The following is a 22,476-nucleotide window of genomic DNA, read 5'->3' as shown; positions in this document are numbered from 1 at the left end:
TAAATTGTCCACTAGTCTATTCATTACATCTACAGATTAAAGGGAAATGGGAAGAAATGAAGTGACATCAAAGCTTAGGAACTGAGAAAGTACAGGAAGTTGACCAAATGTGGATTTTGTGTGGAATCTTTGTTTTTACTTATGCAAATAAGCTATTTTAAACTTTATTTCTTTTTCTAAAATACAGAATTAAACACCTTTACCACTTCATAACTTCCTATGCAAAATTCTGTACTTGCTACTATCTGGTAATTTCTTTTGAAATAATCAAGAATAATATCAAAGTTAAAATTTTATTACTACAATGCCAGTTTATATAGTGCCTTAACTATTCATGAATATAATTTGTTCTTTTACTCAGTTTATCCCTATTTGGGAATGAAAGAAGCTGATTGTAGACTATACACAGCATTTTATTTATTTTTCCTGCGGTTGATTTAAAGGGTGTCTTTTGTACCAGCTTGCAAAGTCCTCTGTTAATACTGTATTAAACTGTTAAAAATACTTTTCTTTTGCTAAAATGAGAAGTACTAGCAAAAAATCATAAATGAGTATTTGCATTACAAGGCTAAAACGAGGGGCTTCTAAATCATTTTTAGGCAAAGAACTGTTTGAAATCTGCCCAAGAAACTGCTTAGGTTCTAAGCATTTGAATTGTGACTGGTTTCTGGTCAGAGTGAACTGGTACTTCCTTCTCTGGGCTTATTGTTCAGTTTCCTCCCCTTAGAGTTTAACTCTCCATTTCTTCTGTGATGAAACATTGAACTTCTGATTCCAGCTGTGACACAGTTTTATACGACCTTGTATAGCTTACTAGAGTTAGTCACCTGAGCCTTAGGTCTTTGCTGTTCACAGTAGGGTTATTTATTATTTAACATATCATTTCCAGCATGAACTACAAGAGCCGTGCAGATAATTCTGCCCTTGGAGACCCTGAGTTCAGAAGCATGCACGAGAACACACACACACATACTGGCTTAGGGTAAGGAAGTAGACTGAAGAGTACTGGAGAGGAAATTGAACATGTCAGCTTTATAATTATGAACTATTCATGTGTTCTGTGCTCTGCTGTGTACATTTTGCAATTTCAATAGACTGAATAGTATAGGAAGTAAAAATTAGAGGTAAGTTTTTCTAGCCTTAAAATTTTATCACAAATGTTTATTAGCAAAAACTAGGGTTTGATGATGGCTTTCTTCTGTTTTCAGAGTATATATGTAACTGTTCTGAGATTGGAAGCTTGGATGTGAAGCACTGCAACCAAACCACAGGGCAGTGTGATTGTCATCTGGGTTATCAGGGTCTTCACTGTGATACTTGCAAAGAGGGCTTTTACCTGAATCACACTCTTGGTCTCTGCCTGCCGTGTCACTGCAGTCCATATGGAGCCCTTAGCATCCTCTGTAACAGGTAAGCAGGAGAAAGTGGATGTGAGGTCTGTTTTATTTTCATAAGGGAAAACTGTGTTGGGGAATTTGGAGGAGTTGGAGGAAAGGACTAGGGAGTGGGCATGACTAAGATTTTACACACAACATACACACACACACACACACACACACACACACACACACACACGCCCCTATAGATATATATATGAAAAAACAAAGTCTTCTACTGTTGAGAATTAGTCATTTAATTAATGGGGAAAGCCCTTGTGTCATAGATTTATAAAATGCTTTATATACTTTAAATCTATCACTTTGTACATTATATTTATTGTCAACATTATAAAGATTTTGTTTTCTGCTTTAGTTCTTCAAAAAGACCTGCGCTTTGTGATAGTTTCTTTAAGATTCCTGGAAAAAAAAAACTGTTGATGAAGGGTTCTGTTTACTGGAAAGGGTTCCCTTTTATGCATTTCTAGTAGAATATCTTTATTGTATTTATTAATATATGATTGTATGTTCTGGATGTTAAGGAAACATATTTTTGGTTTACTTTATTATCACAAGTCTCAAATTTGCATATACCTTTTATTTTTGTTTCTTTTTGCTTTGCTTTCTATTGTGAGTAGGAGGGATGTGTGCTATGGCACTCATGTGGATGTCAGATCTCTGCATCTACTATATGGTTTCTGGGAATTGATCTCAGGTCATTAGGGTTTTTTGGAAAGTACTTGTACCCACTCAGCAGTCCTATATCTATTTTTTAAATGAGTGGAAAATAGACTTTATGTGTGTGTGTGTGTGTGTGTGTGAGAGAGAGAGAGAGAGAGAGAGAGAGAGAGAGAGAGAGAGAGAGAGAGAGAGAGAGAGAGAGAGATCAAATTATCTTCTATTTAGAGGTGTCTTAATCTCATGGTATCAAACTATGTTATGAAAGTAGTTATTCTCTGACCTTGTATAAGTGAATACCTAGCTTTTTGTAGCCCTCAAGCCAAAAAGATAAAGAGCCTGCCTCACATAATGACAGGAGCATGAACTTGGTGTAACCTGGAGGATATGGACCCAAGATTTGGTGCCACCTGTGAGCTGTACTGTGTGCTATGAGCAGTTCCTCTCATTTCAGTGACTGTTTCTCCTCAAGGCTACTGGAAAAGCTAAATGGGTTGTTATATATAAAGTGTCTAACACACACAAATTAAGACATTCAGATTTGTCTTTATTTGAAAGGCATATTGTCAAATTAAATGAAAGAATTTTTAAAAATAGTATTTTAATGCTTTATCATTTTTATACATGCATATGATATATGTTTATTATATTAATCTACTACTCCTCATGGTGGAATATTTTAAAGGAACTTTTATAGCTCACTGGTTTAAAATATGCTTTAAAATAACTGGGCGATGGTGGTGTACACCTTTTATCCCAGCACTTAGGAGGCTGAAGCAGGCAAATCTCTGTGTTCAAGGCCAGCCTGGTCTACATAGTGAGTTACAGGGAAGCCATGGCTATACAGAGAAACCCTGTCTCAAAAAATACCTGTTAGTCATTACCATCAGGTATTTTAGATGCTTTTTAAATTATATTTCGTTATTGTTCTATATTATATAATATACTTGTATTCAAATATAGAAATGAATTTCACTGAGAAGCTTATAATTTGAAATACAACAATGATGAATGTTTATGATGTTTGTAACCTCAAAGTTTATTTTAATCTTCATAACAACTCTTTATGTATAGGTTAGTAGGTCAGAAAGATAGTAAGTGACATAAAAAGAACTCCAAGTTTGGCCTTCCAAGTCCAAGTCCTGGCTTTAACATCATGCTACTTGTGAATATCGATGCTCTGTTTTTTAATATTTAGACTATAGTATTTTTTTTAGAAAGAGTTTCACTGTGTAGCCCTGTCTGGCTTGGAACTCTTAAACTAGCCTGTCCTCAAACTCATGGAAATATATCTGCCTTTGCTGCCTCTTTTCATGTCACTTCTGCCTCTCCCTCTCTAATGTTGGGATTAAATTTGTGTGTTAATATGCCTGGCCTCATATTACTATACCACCAAATACATGGCCATACAAGTCACATGCAGAAGCTCCTCACTTACTTTTACTGTGGTACTAGTGACTGAACCCAAAATCTTGTGCATGCTAGACAGTCACTGTATTCACAGAGTTATAGTGTCAGCCCAACTCACCTACCATTTTAAAAGGCAGGATGCTAACAGGTAGATAATTTGTTAACTAGCTTAATAACTTGATTAAGTTATCTCTACTTTCTGAACCCTAGTGTTTTAATTTGTAAAGTATGATCAATATTTAACATGAAGGAAGTCTAATGAGAATTAAATTTTTGTTTTATATATATACATATATATAATTGTGAGCAATGTATAGATTCAGCTTAAAAATTCAATAACTCTAGGAGTTGAATCTAATTGTTTTGTTTGTTTTGTTATAAACTGAGCAATATAATTAGTTCTCATAAAAGAGAAGGACTAAGTCAGCCATACTAGGATATGAGTAGAAAACAGTTCTTTGTTAGTAAGTTACAGAGTAAATTATTCATTAGAAGAGAAAACAATGCTTTTTTTTCTCTTGCCATGAACCCAATTATAGCACTGAAACTAACATTCTATGTTTTAGAAAAAGAATAGGTAAAACTAAATTGAATATATGCTAAGCAATTGCCTATACCCTTGGTAGTTTTTAATTTATTCCTCATATGAAGTATATGAAGTAGTCATTAGCATCAGTATTCTTATGACATTGCCGGTTTGATCATTTTCCTGGGTAGTAAGAAATAAGATAGAAACTTGCTACTTGAGCACCTGCATTCTAGAGCTAGAGTACATAGTCCTGTCCACTGTGATGACACATCTTTTCTCAGATATGGGCAACTGAAACAAGAGTGTGAGCATTGTCGTTTTGAACTTTGATGCTTGATTACTACACTCAGAGTACTTGTATTGTTAAGGGATGTCTTCCAGTTGTCCTCTGGTAATCAAATCCTGACTCTGGTGAGGTACTCATAATAAATCGGAGCTAATCCTGGTATAGGTTTAATAGATTTAGGAGATAAAGACCACCCTGGTGAATAAGTGTCTTATGTGATGCTTATGTTGCTTTCTCATTCCATTAGCACCTTGTAGTTTAAAAAAGAAAGACTTTTTCTCTTATCAAGAAACATTATGACAGGCAGATCTGGGCCCAGGGGTCCCGCTCAAACTATGGCACCAGCCAAGGACAATACAGGTGGTAAACTTCAAACCCCTACCCAGATCTACTCAATGGACAGGACATTCTCCACAGTTGAGTGGAGAGTGGGGTCTGACTTTCACACGAACTCTGGTGCCCCATATTTGACCATGTCCCCTGAATGAGGAGGCCTGGTGGCACTCAGAGGAAGGATAGCAGGCTACCAAGAAGAGACTTGATACCCTATGAGCATATACAGGGGGAGGAGGTCCCCCTCAGTCACAGTCATAGGAGAGGGGAGTAAGGGGAAAATGGGAGGGAGGGAGGAATGGGAGGATACAAGGGATGGGCTAACAAATGAAATGTAATATGAATAAATTAATAAAATATATTTTTAAAAAAAGAAAGAAACATAATCTGTGTAAGACTAAGGGCGTAGACTGTTAGGAAGTAACAAAAGAATGTCTAACTGCACACCTGGTTTGTAAACAGAGCAATTCATCTACTAAAAGCACTGAAATGTGCCTTTAGGGTCTCATTTAGGGAATTAAAGATATAAGACCTTATGGGGAGGAAGAGACCCAGAATTTTAGAGAATTTTCTAAAATAATGCAAGGAGATAAGAAATCCCTTAATGCCTGCTATCATCTTTTGTCTTGACCACTCTGTTCTCATTAAAAATGAATAAAAGTTCTGTCCTGACTCACACATTGAAGGTCTATGGAACAAACAACTGACTTTAAAAATTCATTTTCCCATTCTTTCTGTCCATATGTTTTGGTGGGCGTTGCTCCAGTGAGGGTAGATCTTGGCTCTAGGAGCCAGAAGTGGGTTGAGCAATGTCTTTATATGCAAACACAAAGTCCTCTATGTACTGACAGAAGGTCACCTTTGTGTTAGTGTTGTTCTAGTCTGTTTAATTGGAAAAAGTTGGTCTACAACATCCAAACTGTTTTATTTTTGCTTTTGAGTCACATTCCTAGTGTTTTTCTGATTCGCATTTTGCTCTTTGATTAATTAAAGAGACAATATTTTATCAAAGAGGAAGAAGAAGAAGAAGAAGAAGAAGAAGAAGAAGAAGAAGAAGAAGAAGAAGAAGAAGAAGAAGAAGTCTTGCTAGAATTGTCCAGAATCTCTTCATGTATAGTTCTTAAGATATTATCAGATCTGACTTTAATACTTTAATAAAAAGTACCAAAATGTATTTGATACTTTTTTAAAAATCCATAATAAATTAGGATATAAGACTTAGTATTTTAGATTATCTTCCTAAGTTCTATGATGATCTAATACTCCTCTCCTTAAAATCTATGTTTACTGCTATGTAGTGTGTCTTGAAGTATATATATACGGGTATGTGTGTGTGTGTGTGTGTGTGTCTGTGTCTGTGTCTACATATACTTTGCTTTTCAATTATTGGAAGATGTTCCAGGTCAGAAGGCAAATTTTAATTATGTCATAAACAATGGCCAAAATTTATTTTAAATAGAAAGCTGACAGAACATCTCCAAGACTTTTGTCTATATAGGGCACTAAAAATCTTTTTTTGTATAGTATTTAGGAGTAACAGCTGGTACAAAATCACTGCTTTGTATATGAAATTTTGAAGATTAAAACAAAAATGCTATTTTATCTATAGAAACAACAACATGGAAAGCTTTTATATTTCATCTACCCATTTTTTCATGTAATATGGGCATTGAATTTGCTACTCATATCAAAAGATATTATCCCTGTTCTCAAGAAACTCACAAGTTAGTAAAATAGTAGCTGTGAAAACCAAATATTAGAGCTTGTAAAATGTACAAGTTATTTAGAAAGGACAAAAGAGGGAATCTGCATTTGAAATGAAGTGTGAAAGTGAGTAGAAATTTGTATGAAAGGTTCACTATTTCTAGAAGGCAAAGATTGGTAATGGTAGAAAGGAAGGGTAAAAGAGAATAAAAAATAGAACTTTTTGTCTGTTTATTTTCTGTTGTATCTCTAAAGTTTGGCTATAGTAGAAACTCAGTAAGCATTTTGTGAGTCAACAGAATAGATAAATGAAAAATAAACAGGGCCAGAGTATGTAGGGGGTAGTGTACCATCATATTAACTAAATATTGGTGAGTAAAAGGTAATATCAGATTTACTTTTAGAAAAATCATCTTCCAGCTATATAGTGATCAGAAAGAGTGTGCTCAGGCAAAAAGACCAATAAGAAAGCTGTTTAACAACTTAAGAGAAAATAAGGCCATACATAAAGCACAGAGAAAGGAACCAGTTTAAGGGTAAATGGTTGCCTTAAGTGTATAAAGTGAATGGAAGAGAGTTGTCTACCATGTGTCTTTCTAGCTTGAGTGTAGAAGTGGAAGAAAAGAAATATTCCCATTAGCCAGATGAAAAAATCAAGGATTATGGTACGTTAGAGGAAGGTGGTAATGCTGTTTGGTTTTAATCATGTAGATATTGAAATGACTGGACATTCAATTAGAGCTGTCTGGTTAACATGTTCATATATGTTTTCTAACAAACTCGAGATATTCTAAGTTATTCATATTAAAGAAGATTTATTTAAAATTGTGTGTGTGTGTGTGTGTGTGTGTGTGTGTGTGTTCATGTGAGTACAGGTACGTGTGGAATTCAGAAAAGGTATTGGGTCCTCTAGACTTGGAGTAACAGGACAGGTGGTTGTGAGCCATATAATATGGGTGTTAAGAACTGAATTCAAGTCTTCTGCAAATACACTAGGCAACTAACATATTATATTTTATGCTGTTTTGTAGAAAAAAATAGAACAGTACATCATAACTTTGTTCTGTATAACAATTTATATTCCTGCAAGTCACTAGCCTCAAACTTTAAAGCATTTTTTAACCCTTAAATATGGTTTTCTTTGCAAGTGGAATTTTTAAAGATAATCAGTAGTGGCCTAAGTAACTCAGCCTTATCATGGTTTATTTGTTTCAATAAGCATTAATATGTTTTCAGATAATTTATGTCTTAAAAGGCATATAAAGCTTGTTATATCAAATGTCATATAGAAAAACAAGTTGAAATAAACTGTGACTCTTAAGTGGTCAGAGAAGTCTTGTTCAGAAATGGGCACTGAGAACACTGAGATTTTTATGGAAACAGTGCATATTTAATATAGTCTGGAAAGTTTTGTCTGTTTTGTATCCAAAGAATCCATTCCATTTCAGGCATAATTTTCCCTCCTAGCCATCTAATTATTAACTAGATAGCAACTGTGGACAAACGAATGGAAAAAAATCTTCTAGCTACTCCTGACCTTTGTGACAAAGAGTCACAGTAAGTTGATATTGTTGTTGAACAAACATGTCACTGTTTCTAAATCTATCATAGACTCCTCTTGTTTATGTCACGTTTAGGACAGTTTAGATTTTTCAAAGTAATATTTTAATGTTTTGTTATTGGTGATATTAAATAATCATTTATTTTGCTTCTAGTAGTCTGTTCCATCTATATGTTAGTGGTAAAATCAAGTTCATATAAATGCAGCTAGCATCAAGGTACTATTTGTTTAAAGTAAAAACTGACTCAAACCACAAAGTATGAAGGTAAGCTGTTTAAAGTGATTGAGAAGCTAGGAAACATCAGTTACTACCCTGTAAAATAGAGATGAATTTATTGAGGCAGTAGCATTTTGCCTGTTTTGAAGATAAGAATTTAGACAAACAGGGTAAAAAAGGTGGGAAACACCTTTTTAGAAGAGGAAACAGAAAGATTAGTAACTCAGAATTGCACTTAATATAGATCACAAGTAAAAAGATCAGGGTTAAGAGATAAATCTTGTAAGTTCTTCTGAGGTCAAGTCATAGAGAACATTAAAAGCTATCTAAATTGAAATTTACTCACTAAGTAAATTTTTAAAAGACTTTTTATATTTTATTTTTTTAATTATCTGTATGTATCTGTGTCGGGTTGGCCACAGGAATGCAGTGTCCATAGAAGCCAGAAGGAGATATTGGATTGCGTAAAGTTGAAGTTATAGGTGGTTCTGAACTGGATAGCATGGATGCTAGGAGTTGAATATGAGTCCTTTGGAAGAACAATATGTGTTCATCACTCCTGAACCTTCTCACCAGCTCGTTGGCAAGCTATTCTCAACAGCAGGAGTAAGATGAGCACTATATTGTAGCAGTATCCAATGTGAGTATATGTACTAGTGAGTGCTTAAAGATAGAGAGCAAATAAGGGTCAAAATATGGGAACACAATAAGAATAAGAGAACAGTAAGAAGATGATAGAGTAAAGGATAAAGTGCTGTAATAGCCGTATTCCTGTACATATCTTTAGGAATTAATATTTTGTATCAATGCAAACAAATGGAATGGTAGTTTGTTCCTAAACTGAATTTATAGAAATGTGTAGCAGTCCCAGCATCCTTCTTAGATCTATATCCTCTCTGTGCTTTCTGTTCTGTTGTTGCAAGCTGCAGGGGTTGGGTTGCTACACCCACTACACCCACATGGGATTTTAATCTCCCCAAGTCTCACTGTTGATTATCAAACAAAGCCCTCATACCCATGTGCTGCTGAATATAAACCTAAGGGCCCATTACCTTTTAAGAATTTAAGAGGTATTATTCTTTGTAAAGAGGCTTTTGGTGTACAGAATAATAGATGTGGAAAAGTCAAAAGCTTATGTAGTTGGCAGTTTTCACACACAAAATTTGAATAAAATTATACTTATATTTTATTTTTCTACTTACTCTGACCCTCTTATGCAGTAACAGAAAGTACAGTGCCCTACTTTTGAGGTCACCCATTCTCTAACTGTTAATTACTCATTGTTCAAAAACTCTTGGGTCAGTTCCCTTATGACAGTAAGTATAAGTGGAATGATTCTGATCAGTTCGTTGGTGTTGTTTTTTGCTGATTTGTGGAATTACTGGTGACAGCCTGGTCCCTGAACACCTGGATGCCTAATGTGTACTTACTGCTTTGATGCTACCTTACCATCTGTCTGTATCCTTACAAGCAGGAGTAGTCTTTTTGTTTTGAGGGAGGATGAATTTAATCCCTCAGTACCAAGTTCTCACAGGATGCTTTAAACTGGGCTTCCTAAGTTACAGATCTTAACAATCAGTTTCTTCAGTTTACACATGATGCCATATCCCTTTGTTTCATGGCAAGGCCAAACCTTTTTTTAGAGTTTTCCCTAACAAACCTAAAATCCCCTTTCTTCCCTAAGGGTGAGGAGCTTTTTATAGACATTTAAACGACAAAGGGTTTTGTTAAACCTGTCTCTCCAAATACTGGTACTTGTTGAGTTGACATTCACATAACCAAGGGAAACCTAACTTAAATAATTCAGTTTAGGAGGACCATCCTCAAGGTTTTCACCTTCTGTTTAAATGGCAAAGCAAATGTCAGTTTCTCTTGCTTTAGAAGAAAGAAACCACAAAAATAAATTTTAGACAAATATCTGTCTCTTAGGCAATTTCATTATACTTTAAAAGGTTTTTTGTTTGTATTTTGGTTTGAGTTTTTGTTGTTGTTTTGGTTTTGGTTTTTTGAAGTTTTTTGTTTGTTTGTTTGTTTGTTTGTGTTTTTTTCCTTTTTTTTTTTTTTTTTTTTTTTGAGACAGGATTTCTCTGTGTAACCCTGGAGCTCTCTTTGTAGACCAGGCTGGTCTCAAACTCACAGATCCTCCTGTGTCTGCCTCCCAAGTACTGGGATTAAAGGTGTGTGTCACAACTCCTGGCATACTTCAAAAGTTTTGAAACCTTATAAACATATAGTGGTTTTTGGCCTGTGGTCTGACTTCCTTCTGCGATGTGAACATCATATAACTTGGAAAATGTTACTGACATGTTATTACATGCTATCCTAACCCTTCTCTACAATGCTTGGAACCAGAAGTATGTTTAACATGTTGAACATTTGTATAAATGTTACCATTTGAACACCCATAATCCAGAAATCCAAAATCTGGTGCAGAAATTCTAACCAAAGCTATTCACAAATTCAATGTCATAACTGACAAGTACCTTGAAGTTACAAAATTGAAGAAAATCCTTGGAGATGTGACTAGTAAATGCTGAGAATCTATAACAGAAGGACATAATTGGAAAGTTTAGGGAAATCCAAGTGAAGTCTGTAGTTCACAGCAGTTATCTTAGTCTGGATTCTCTAGAGGAATAGAACTTATAGACTATATATATGAGATTTATTAGAAAATTACCTTCTGGCTGTGGTCTAGCCAGTCCAAAAATGGTCATCTACTGATGGAAGTGCCAATTATTCAGTAGTTTTTCAGTGCATGAGGCTGGAAGTCTCAGTTGGTCTTCAGCATACACCAGAATTCTGAAGAAGTAATGTGCTGACTAGTTTTATGTTAACTTGACACAAGCCAGAATCACTATAAAAAAGGGAATCTTAATTAAGAAAATACATCTATAAGATCAGGCTGTGATGGGGGAGGGCCCTACACATTGTGGGTGGGACCACTCTTGGACAGCTAGTCCTGGCTTCTATAAGATATCAGGCTGAGCATGTCTTGTGGAGCAAGCCAGTAAGGAGCACCCCTCCGTGACCTCTACATCAACTCCTGCCTTTCAGGTTCCTGCCCTATTTGAGGTCCTGTCCCGACTTTCTTCAATGATGAATAGTGATATGGAAGTGTAAGCCATATAAATCCTTCCCTACTCAAGTTTCTTTGGTAATGATGTTTTATCATAGCAGTAGTAACCTTAACTAAGACAAATAGGATCTAATGCCAGTGAAGAAATGGAGTGGCTAACACAGAGCGGGGGCGGGAAGGGGGAAAGAAAGGAGAAGGAGACAGGGAGTAAGAGAGAGAGCTTCATGGGACCTGCCCCTTGGGCTAGTGTCCAGTTATAAGTGAGTATATACCATTTGAGTCTTTCTGCTTCTGGGTTAGCTCACTCATTATGATCATTTCTAGTTCAATCCATGTGTCCACAAATTTCGGGAATTCCTTATTTTTAATAGCTGAGTAGTATTCCATAGTGTATATGTACCACAGTTTCTTTATCCATTCTTCTACTGATGGACACTTAGGCTGTTTCCATGTTCTGGTTATTATGAATAAGGCTGCTATGAACATGGTTGAACAAATTTTCTTGTTGTGTGCTGGAGCATCTTCTGGGTATATTCCAAGGAGTGGAATCTGCACCTACCAGGAAAGTGGGATAGAGGTGAGAACATCCTATTGAGACTCTAGGTGAGAAAAATATAGGGGATAGGGAAGTAGGTGGATCCAGAGGGTCCTAGAAACCTACAAGAGGAACATTATGATGGGTGGATCTGAGCCCAGGGGTTCTGTTTGATCAAAGGCACCAACCAAGGACAAAACGTGCACTCATCATCAAACCCCTACCCAGATCTAACCAAGGGACAGAACATTCTCCACAGTTAAGTGGAGACTGGGGACTGACTGTCACAGGATCTCTGGTGCCCCATATTTGGCCATGTCCCTTTGGTGGGGAGGCCCAATGGCACTCGGAGGAAGGATAGAGGACTACCAAGAAGAGACTTGATACCCTAGCACCATATTCAGGGGGAGGAGGTCCCCCTTGGTCACAGTCATAGGGAAGGGGGATTGGGGTGAAAGTGGGAGGGAGGAATGGGAGGATGTATGGAATGGGATAGAAAATGAGATGTAATATGAATTATTTTATCTTTCAATAAAAATGTGTTAAAAAAAAAAGAGAGAGAGAGAGAGAGAGCTTGCTTCTTCCATCTACTTTATATAGGCTAACAGCAGAATGTGGCTCAGATTAAAGGTGGATCTTCCCACCTCAGAAGATCCAAGTAAAAGTGGGCCTTCCTACTGCAAATGATTTATTTAAGAAAAAATTCCTCATAGGAGTACCCAGCTTCTCAGGTTTTAGTTAATTCTATATGTACTCAAGTTAACAAACAAGAGTAGTCATTACAGCAGTATTTACTAACTTCAGTTTTTATAAATGTTCTGTGGTTATATTAGAAGTTAAACATTATGGGAAGTTGGGTGAAAGCCAAATGAGAGTTCTCTGTACTTTAGAGACTTTTCTTTAAATCTCATATTTTATGAATCTATATATATGATTTTATAGTAAGAATATACACTTAAGCTGACTGCCTCATTTAATGTCCTTCCTTAAGGTTTTAAAAGAAGACTTTCTAGAACTATGCTAGTAGAATTAGTTTGAAATAGAAGGACTTTTGTTCCTACAGAGAAGGCTTTGTCTTTCTCTGTGTCTTAAATCAACGTGACTTTTTCCATTTCTGATTTTTTTCTTTCACACATTTAAAAAAAAAAAAAAACATGTTCTAGCAGGCAGAAATCCTGGGCTGTAGAGCTTTTTGTTCTACCAGAATGTAATTTTCACTACAAATGCCTAAATTTGCCAACCCAAAGGATTTGGATATGACATTTCTCCAGATTCCCTAAAAGAAAAGCTTAAGTTTTATTGTGGCCTTCAACATATAGAGTTGGTTCAAAATTTAAAATTGTTCTTTAGTTCTCTTATATGATACAATGCACTTTGACAATTATTTACTTAATTATGTTTTTACTTATATATAAAAACAAAAGTTATAAAGCACATGTATATATTGTTTTATTTACATTGAATATATATGTTTCTCCTCAAACATTTATCATCTCTTTTTGGTAAAAAAAAAAAAAAAAAAAAAAAAAATCCTTTCTTCTCACAGAGCACATACTCGACATCTATAGTCACCTTACAGTGCAGCAGCACACCATAAATTCTTATTGCTAGTCCACACCCACCCACAGATCTACCTTCCTCATCTCCTCAGCCTTCCACTCTTCTACAACTCTGGGTAACTACCATTCTATTTTTAACTTCAGTGAGATCAACTTTTATTCTACATATGAATGAGATAATGCAGTATTGACTTGTGGCTGGCTTATTTAATTTAACATAGTGATCTAGTATATTACCACAAATGATAGAATTTCATTCTTTTCTATATCTGAATAGGATTCTATTGTGCATACTTCTTTCTTCATTCCTCAGCTGATGTACAGTATTTCTTGACTCTTGTGAATGGTGCTGAAATAAACATGAGAGTGCGAATGCCTCTTCAGCATCCTGATTTCATTTCCTTTAGTTATGTACCCTGAAATGGGATTATTGGATTATACAGTTGCTCTTTTTTGATTGTTTTGAGGAATTTCTGTACTCTTTTTTCCATAGCTCATTACATTGCCATCAATAATGCAGTGCTTTTCTTTTTTCCGTGAGTTTTTAAACCTTGCACTTGTATTAGTAAATTCAGTAGGTTTTGTAAGAATATTAATTTGATAAGATCTGCAAAATAATTACAATGAATATTGTTCTCTTAATTCAATGGCAACTCTGAGAAATAGGTGTGTGATTATACAGCAAATTACAGATAAGAAGTAACAAAACGTATATAAGTCCAAGCTTGGGTGTCTATTAACTACCAGAATGATAAAAGTCAATATGCTGGCTTCTGACATCACGTGTTCTTTCACTACTTTAAACTCCCATGAAGTTTAGCTAGCTATGGTACCACACAGGATGCTGATGCAGGAAGAGATCACAGTTCTGGGGAAGCCTGGGGTAAATAGCAAGCCCTAGTCTCAAAGGAGAACAGCAAACATGTTATAAGAACAAAACCCTAAAGACTTCCATGGCACTCAATGCTGGGTTAGAATATGACTCTGTTCTCTAGACCAAGAGTTATCAATTAAGAGGAGAACACACAAGAAATGTATTTATAAATAAATACACTTTTCATTAGATAAATTCCATAATAGTGGATAGATTCTCAAAGGTACAAGGGTTAAGTTTTATTGTAATTATTGTACAGAGAGAACAAAGACATAATTTCCATTTTGTCAAAAACTGTACTGAAAAGACAGCTTCTGATGTCAGTGACAAACCCCATATCTTCTCTTTGTCTAATTTTCAACACATATTATGACCATTTTGTTAATTTTCAGTTTTTAAACTTTGAAATGATTTTAAAAAGTTCAGAAAATGAATAGGATGTATAACAAAAAATACACTATAGCTATTTGAAGGGAAAAGTTACAGAGAAATATATTATTTTCCTTTACTGACCTACTTGTTAAAAGAAACAGTATAATCCAGGAAAGGCATAAAGAGGAACAAGGAGATTAACGTTAATGAATGTGGTTAAACCTCTGTGTTTGATGCTTTACATGCACACACACTCTCTGACTTCTGACAGCTCAAATCAGAATTCTCTGGGAAGCTGTTACTTAGCAATATGCAATAACTAATAAATAGCAAAATTTATATTTGAGCTTATGAAAAACAAACCTAAGGACTTCCACATGTTAGACAACTGTTTTTGAACTTTATAAGTGGAATCTTACAATTAAAAAAATAGTTGAACTCAGACCTGTTTTACCCCAAAGTTCTTCCCACTGTACACTGAAATAGAATGGGGCAAGATTGTATATGAGAGTGTGAGCATCTCATGTAAGTGCTTGGTTGGGTGTGGATGGGAATGATTTATTGGTGTAGGGGTTGGTCATTGGAGAGATAAATTTAAAAATCACTTTTGGACCACAATGAAAATAAGTATTTCAAAGATGGCAACATGAAGTAGAGAGAGTCTATATTGAGAATCATTTGAAAGGAAAGGACTAGAAGTAGGACATTATAAATATCAAAGCTGATTTGAAGAGTCAGCACATCTGTCTTGGGGTTTTAATGACTGGTATTTGACTTTTGGAGATCTGAACACAATTATCATGAATTCATTCATTGGAGTGGGAAGAAGGCAGGCAGGGCCACTAGGACTAAGAGCCAGACATTGAGAAACTAGGTGCAGTAATTGTAATTTAATTATTCAGAAGGCTCAGTAGTAATGTAAAAGGGACTGGGTCTTGATGACACAACCTTGGGGTCATTTGTTGTAGAAAATATAAAATATATGGCTAACAATATTTATTATTTCAAGTCTATAATATTATGGCAGTTTTATTTAACCTGCTATCAAACAGTAAAAGACACAGACACCTGATAGATTTTAGATAAACTGTATTTTACCTGGGGCTGGACAGATATTAAACCCCTAAATACCACCCAGACCCACATCCTATGCCATTTGACTTAATCATTCTTTTTTTTAAATTAATTTATTCTTGTTACATCTCAATGGTTATCCCATCCCTTGTATCCTCCCATTCTTCCCTCCCTCCCATTTTCCCCTTATTCCTCTCCCCTATGACTGTTTCTGAAGGGGATTACCTCCCCCTGAATATGCTCATAGGGTATCAAGTCTCTTCTTGGCAACCTGCTGTCCTTCCTCTGAGTGTCTTAATCATTCTTATCTTGGCTACTTCCCATCCAGTGTCACCATAAATACTTGCAGATGCTTTCCATCTGAGCCACTCCTCTCTCCACTATTCTCAGAGCTCAACTGTAATATGCAAATAATGACAGCACATATGATTTTTACTTTGTCAGAAACTGTTCTTACATGCCTATCTAAATAACCTTTATGGCATTCATATTAGATATGTTCTCCATCCTACAGGTAGCAAAAGGGATTAAGTAATTTACACAGAGGATGAAAGGGGGTTAAACAGTTTACATAGTGCTAGAGAGATGATTCAACAGCTAAGAGCACTTGATGACCTTGGTGACTCTTATAAAGGAAGCATTTAATTGGGTCTTGTTTAGAGTTTCAGAGGTTTAGTCCATTATCATCATGGCAGAAAGCATGTCAGTACACAGGAAAACATGGTGCTAGGGAAGGAGATGAGACCTCTACATCAGGACCCCAGACATCAGAAAGAGAGAGAGCCTCTGGAACTGGCTTGGGCTTTTGAAATCTCAAAGGCCAGATCACAGTGACACACTTACTCCAAAAGGCCATACTTCCTAATCCTTTCAAAGAGTGCCACTCCTATTGACCAAGAATTCAAATTTATGAGCTATGGGGACAATTCTCAATTGAAACCACCACACTGTATTTCCAGAGGACTTGAGTTTAGGTCCCAACACCCATAATGGAGCTCCATATGATTCCAGCTCCAGGGGATCCCACATCATCCTCTAACCTCTGTGGGCACCCATATACATGTGACTGTATAAACACAAATAAAATATTTAATAGTTTTAAGGTTTATTCATTATGTATATAGATGAATATTTTACTTGCATGGATGTATTTGCACCACATATATGGCTGATATTCAAGGGGTTCAGAAAAGGGTGCTGGATCTCCTAGAACTGAAGTTATGTATGATTGTGAGTCATCACTATGGTGCTGGGAATTGAATCCAGGTCCTCCGCAAGAGCATCAGCAAGTTCTCCTTGATGACTCTTGAGCCATCTCTCTAACCTGAAAAAAAAATCTTTAAAATATAATTTACACAGAGCTATATAACTAGTGAGAAAGTGGGAGTTTGAGTTCAAGTATTCTAATTCCAGAGTTTGTTACTTTTATGTTTCTTTTTCACTGAGATATTAAAATATTAATATTTTAAAATGCACATTTATGTCATACATGCAATACTTTAATGCATGTACAGTTTGTTTTTTATTTAAATTTGGCTAATATATCTGTCTCCTCAAATATTTATCCATTTCCTTATGGTGAAACTTTCAAAATCCTTTCAGTTTATTTTAATTAATTAATTTTTTATGTGTACGGGTATTTTACCTGCAAGTATATTTGTGCACCACTTGCATGCACTACTCTCAAAGGTCAGAAGTAGAGGTACAAGATACCCTGGGATTGAAGTTACAGGAGGTTGTAAGTCACCAGGTGAGTGCTGAGAATGGATCATGGATTCCCTAGAACAGGAGCCCGTGCTTGTGATTGCTAAGCCATCTTAACAGCTACTTTATTTTAAAAACGTATGAAACATTGTTATCTTAGTGTTTATGGTCTTGATTTTGCTAAACTGTTCTTCAAAATATAAAAAGAGAAACTCTGATTAATTTAACTATATGAAAAGTAGAGACTTCTGTTTATAAAAGATCTTATTAAAAAGATGAAGACGAACCACATACTAGGAAAGGACAATTATAGTATTTGAAAGTGACAGCACTGTTTTCCCAGAAACATTTCAAGAGTTTCTAGAAATAAATGTGAAAAGTGCTTGGGAGATCCTTTACAGAACAGCAAACTCACATGAACTGCAATTATGAAGACACACTTCATTGCTCTAGTAATCAAAAGAATGCCAAGTGTTGGTGAGGCTCAGCGCACCTTCCTCCATTGCACAATGTGTGCTGCTTGGTGAAGCCGGTTACCTAGTAATTCAGTCTTTGGTACATTCCTTAGGGAAAACTGTACTCAGGAGCATAAGAGATACATAAGAGGTTCACAGGATGCAGTGCACAATAGTTTAAAAGTTGAAAACAAGTCAAGCATGGTGGCATACACCTTTGATTCTAGCACTTGGGAGGCAGAGGCAGAGAGATCTCTGAATTCAGGGCCAGCCTGGTTTGCATAGCAAGTTCAGGGTCAGTTGGGACTTGACAATAAGACCCTGTCTCAAAAAATAAAATAAAAATAAAAATAAAGAAAGAAACCACTGTCCAAATAATGGAGTAATTGAGTGGACTGAGAATTCTGATAGGCCTATTTCTTCTGCTGAAGAAAAAAAAAAAAAAGTAAAGAGAATGAGAAATAATTTTCCCTTCTGAATTAAGCCAAGCTTCTGAGTTATGCTCTATGGTACTTTTGATATGTTTTGCCTCTGTTTTGCTTCTAACTTTTCAAATAAACTTTTAAATTTGATGATGGTAAGATAAACTATCAGAAAATATTTTTGTACTTAGGCAGTACACTTTAATTATTAGGAATTTCTGTCTGAATTTGACTTTCCTCTAATGTATTGTATACTATTTCTCCTAAAAAAAAAAAAAAAAATACAAGGAATGTTTGGCATAATAGTCCAGTGTTTTCAACAATACCGCTATCCCCTTTTTTTCCTCCAGAAAAAGAGCTTTGCTTATTGTATAATAATCTTTTCCATGACTAGGAAGATAGGGGGAACAGACAGTATTCAGCCAAAAATGTCCAATTATTGAGCATTTTTGGTAATCAGAAAGGAAGCAGTATTTTTCATCACCTTTACAAAACTATGGCTCAAGCATGAAATGAAGAACTGTCAGTAATTTTTCATTTTATTTTCTTATGTAAAAACTTTTCTGATGGCTAAACTTTCTACCTTTTAAACAATATTTTAATAGTTTGAGAGAGCTTATAATTAACAGGAGTTTTGTTTTGTTTTTTTCTGACTATTTTAATTATCCATCTTGGTCTCTTGTAAAATTAAATTGTTCTTCCTAGTTAAAACAAAAAGAAAAAAGGAAATTTATAGCTTTAATCTAATTTTTCTGTTTCTTGTTCTTCATGTCTGAGTAACAACATGTAACCTATCTGAGAAAGAAAGAAAAAAGAGTAAGGTTTTTTAGTGACCAAAAAAGTGTAATTATTTATTTTGTATGTGTGTGTATACACATGTGTATAAATGTGCCCATGAACACCATAGAGGGCACTGAATCCCCCGGAACTCACATTGTAGCCATTTGTAAATTGCCTGGTATAGGTGCTGGGAATCAAACTCCATTCCCCTGTAATAACAGCAAGCATTCTTGACCACTGAAAGATCCCTCCAAATCCTAATGACCATAAATACATGAATTAATATATTTTTAGTTAAAATTAATGGCAGTGTATCTAAATGTGTACATACACATGTAATTGACATCCTGCAAATCTTAAGAATCATATAGGCAGGTGTTTTAATGACAAAAATATGCCAAGATATTTGATATTTAAAAAAATAAACTAAATCGTTAGCTAGTTAATACAAATAGTCTAGCTGGCTTCAGAGGAATTCCCAGAGTTTTCCCTTCTTAATTGTAAAATTTTCTTTCCAGAAACTGTAACATGTGTTCATAATATGTTCTTTTCCTAGCTACCTTTTGCTCCATACTAATGAAAAAAAGTAAGTGATTCCCTCTTAATTTTTTGCTACTTTTAAAAAAAAGAGATTCTAAAAAATAAATAAATAAAAAATGGATTCTTAAAATAGAATCTAAAGAGTAAATAACTCAGTCTTTCCTGTATTTAAATACTGTAAATTCCAACCTATTCTAGTAAATCTTAAGGAAAAAGTATGACTAAGAATATCACAACTATCCTTACAGCTGCTTTCATGTTTGAGTGAGAGTTTGTGCTGATGCTGTATATATAATTTTTAATTTTCACAAGAATACTGTAAAAGTTGTTGTAGTCATCTTCATTGCACAGAAGAGAATAGCTAGGCTATGGGAGAGTATGTGCTTTGTTCCAAACACTCACCTGCAAAGCTGGATGAGAACTAAACTCATTTCCTTGGGGTGTTTTTCCATAAACTCTGATATCTTCTTTCTGGTCTTCTCTTCCTCCTAGTTAATCAATATGAATATAAAATAACGGAAAATTTGAATGTTCTCTATTCTCTTATCTTAAGCCAAACAGAACCCCCCCCTTTTTTTTTTTTTTTTTTTTTTTTTGTAACATAGATTTGTGTTATATCTTGAGTTAACAGATCTTTAAGTTTCTTTTTGAAAAATTAGTATCTGTTCATGTTGGAAGACAACCATTTTGTTTATTTACTTTAAAGAAGTATACTTTTTTGGCTAAATATTAAGCCCAGGGCCTTGCACATGTTTGTGTACTCTTCAGATTAAGCTACACCACAAGCTGTAAGAAGTACATTTCTAAAGAAACTGTTTACTGAGGTTTTTTGGCAATATCATCCATGTATAATGTAGATTCTGATTATTAAACATTCCTGAGTAAATAGCTATTTGAAATTATTAAAGCCTTACAATATTTAGTGAACCTCTGTTTTGCAAAGTCTGTAACTAAGTATTGGCACCGTGAGAAAATCTGGAATCCCATTTGGATAGTTTAAGAAATATGGGATATATTCATAGTTTTCCTACAAATGAAAGCTTATTTTCTGTACAGTGCTCACAGTTTGCTAGAAATTCAAGTCCCTAGGAAATGACACCAGAGGAACAAATTCTACCTTAAATGTCTTGTTAGCATATCTTACAGATTTCTTATTTCTATTCAAAATACAGTGCTGTGCTCTTCCTCTACAGAGATGAAACTGTGAATCTTCAATTCTTTCATTTCAGATCTATGGATAAGTACAAACTGTCTTTAACAGCTCCCTCCCCCACATTTAATCATTGACCTTTGCTTCAGAAAGCATTCAGCAGACTGTAACAGGGAGCCCATGAAAGGGAGTGTTGTATGGCATTATTCTATAAAAGAAGCACACAGGCAAAGCTTTATGTTTGCTGAGTGATTTAATTCTTAAGCATGCTGAAATTGGCTATAGGCCATGAGTAACATGATAGAAAAAGCACTTTTAGTGCATGTCTCACAAGCAAATTTCCCCTCTATTCCCTTGATTTTTTTTTTTTTTTTTTTTTTTTTTACATATTATTTAAAAACTTTACCCAGGAAAAATGAAGCATGGTATCTGGGTTCAGTCATTGGCTTCATCAGGATTCGTGAAGTTCCTCTAGTTGGTTTTAAAATAAGTAAGAAGGGATAGATTCTCCAGAGAGAAAGATGCCAGCTGACATCAGTGTTTTGAGTGCCCAGAACAGAATTCTAAAGGGAAAACACAACCAGCAACAACTCAGGAAACATGGCTATTTCATAGCTACAGGATGTTTGTGATACACTGTCCCATGGTAGACTAGGCAGGTCCTCAGGAGTTACTCTTGATCCATTTGTATTTTAAGTAATGTTTTAGAGGAATCAAGAGGAAGTGTGTTTTCAGAGATGGCTTCAAAATGGTTGAAACTTAGCTAATAAAGTGCAGTTGGGCATCTTCACTAAGAGTGACAATTCTTTGAAGCTTTCTCATATGTAGAAAGACTTATGATACCTTCTTCTTACTGAATGACAAGATCTTCCTTTGTTTCAAACATGATGAATGTACATCTTCTTTGCCAGATTATTTAGTAGCTTTGATGTATTCTTCTGTAACACTAGATATGTATGGGAGCATCTTTTCTGTTTTTTTAATTAAAAATTTTTTATTTTTATATATACATTTATATTATTACACATATATACAATAAACTACCTACAGCAAGAAGAACTATGAAATAACCAGAAATTATATAAATGTTACATTCTTAGAGTTTTGGATATTTGGTTTTTTTGTTTTGTTTTTTCTTTGTTTTTTGTTTTGTTTTGTTTTGTTTTGCTTTTGACAACCTTGAAGAAAACATCTTTCCTCTCAGTATATCTGAAATTATGAATGTAAATCAGTATCTTTCATATCTTGTCATTATCAACTTAAACCTCTATCTAGACCTAAAAACATTTTAACCTTAAACAACTAAGCTTCGTTGTAAAACTAAGCTACCTGGTCTTCAACTCCATCAGAGACTTGAGGAGAAATAAACTTGTTTACCTAAGTATGCTGGGAGTGCAGGCTAGTGGCTTTCCAAATGAGATGACAGAGACAGTTTGCTACCTCAGTAGTCACCCAAAACTCTCTATTATGTTGGAGCATCATCTTCAGCCTTCTGGTCCAATATATCTGACAGATGTATTTGTGAGGCAGGAACTATTGAGGAATTGCTTACCCTGTCTTGGCAGAGTTTGGCCATCAACTCTGTCTCCATTTTAAGAATTTTTTCTGTACATTCATTTATTTGCCAGGAAAGTACATGGCTGAATAGACCATCTAGCTTTGAATAGAAATGCTGTTTAATACAAGATTTATTTTTTCAGATACAATATTTAAGAGATGGTTAAGTGTATAATACTAATACCAGACTGGCTTTCTTCCTTTCTAGATTAGATTTGTTTGTGTAATTCTGTACTGACTTTCCATATAAAACTAAGTGGTTTTATTTTTTCTACTTTTCTATT

The 22,476-nt window shown here is 35.0% G+C and overlaps 1 protein-coding gene across 1 annotated transcript in view; it reads left to right on the top strand.

Moving 5' to 3' along the window:
• The window catches only part of Megf9 (multiple EGF like domains 9), a 93,843-nt gene that overhangs the window by 50,342 nt on the left and 21,025 nt on the right, over positions 1–22,476 (top strand). The window contains exon 2 of the mRNA XM_051163255.1: positions 1,209–1,410. Within this exon, the coding sequence (XP_051019212.1) occupies positions 1,209–1,410 (202 nt within the window). The remainder of the gene's footprint in view (positions 1–1,208; positions 1,411–22,476) is intronic.

Source organism: Acomys russatus, chromosome 2 (genome assembly GCF_903995435.1).
Source record: "Acomys russatus chromosome 2, mAcoRus1.1, whole genome shotgun sequence".
Taxonomy (NCBI): domain Eukaryota; kingdom Metazoa; phylum Chordata; class Mammalia; order Rodentia; family Muridae; genus Acomys; species Acomys russatus.
The sequence above is the reverse complement of the archived record's forward strand: the minus strand, read 5'-3'. Positions and strand labels throughout refer to the sequence as shown.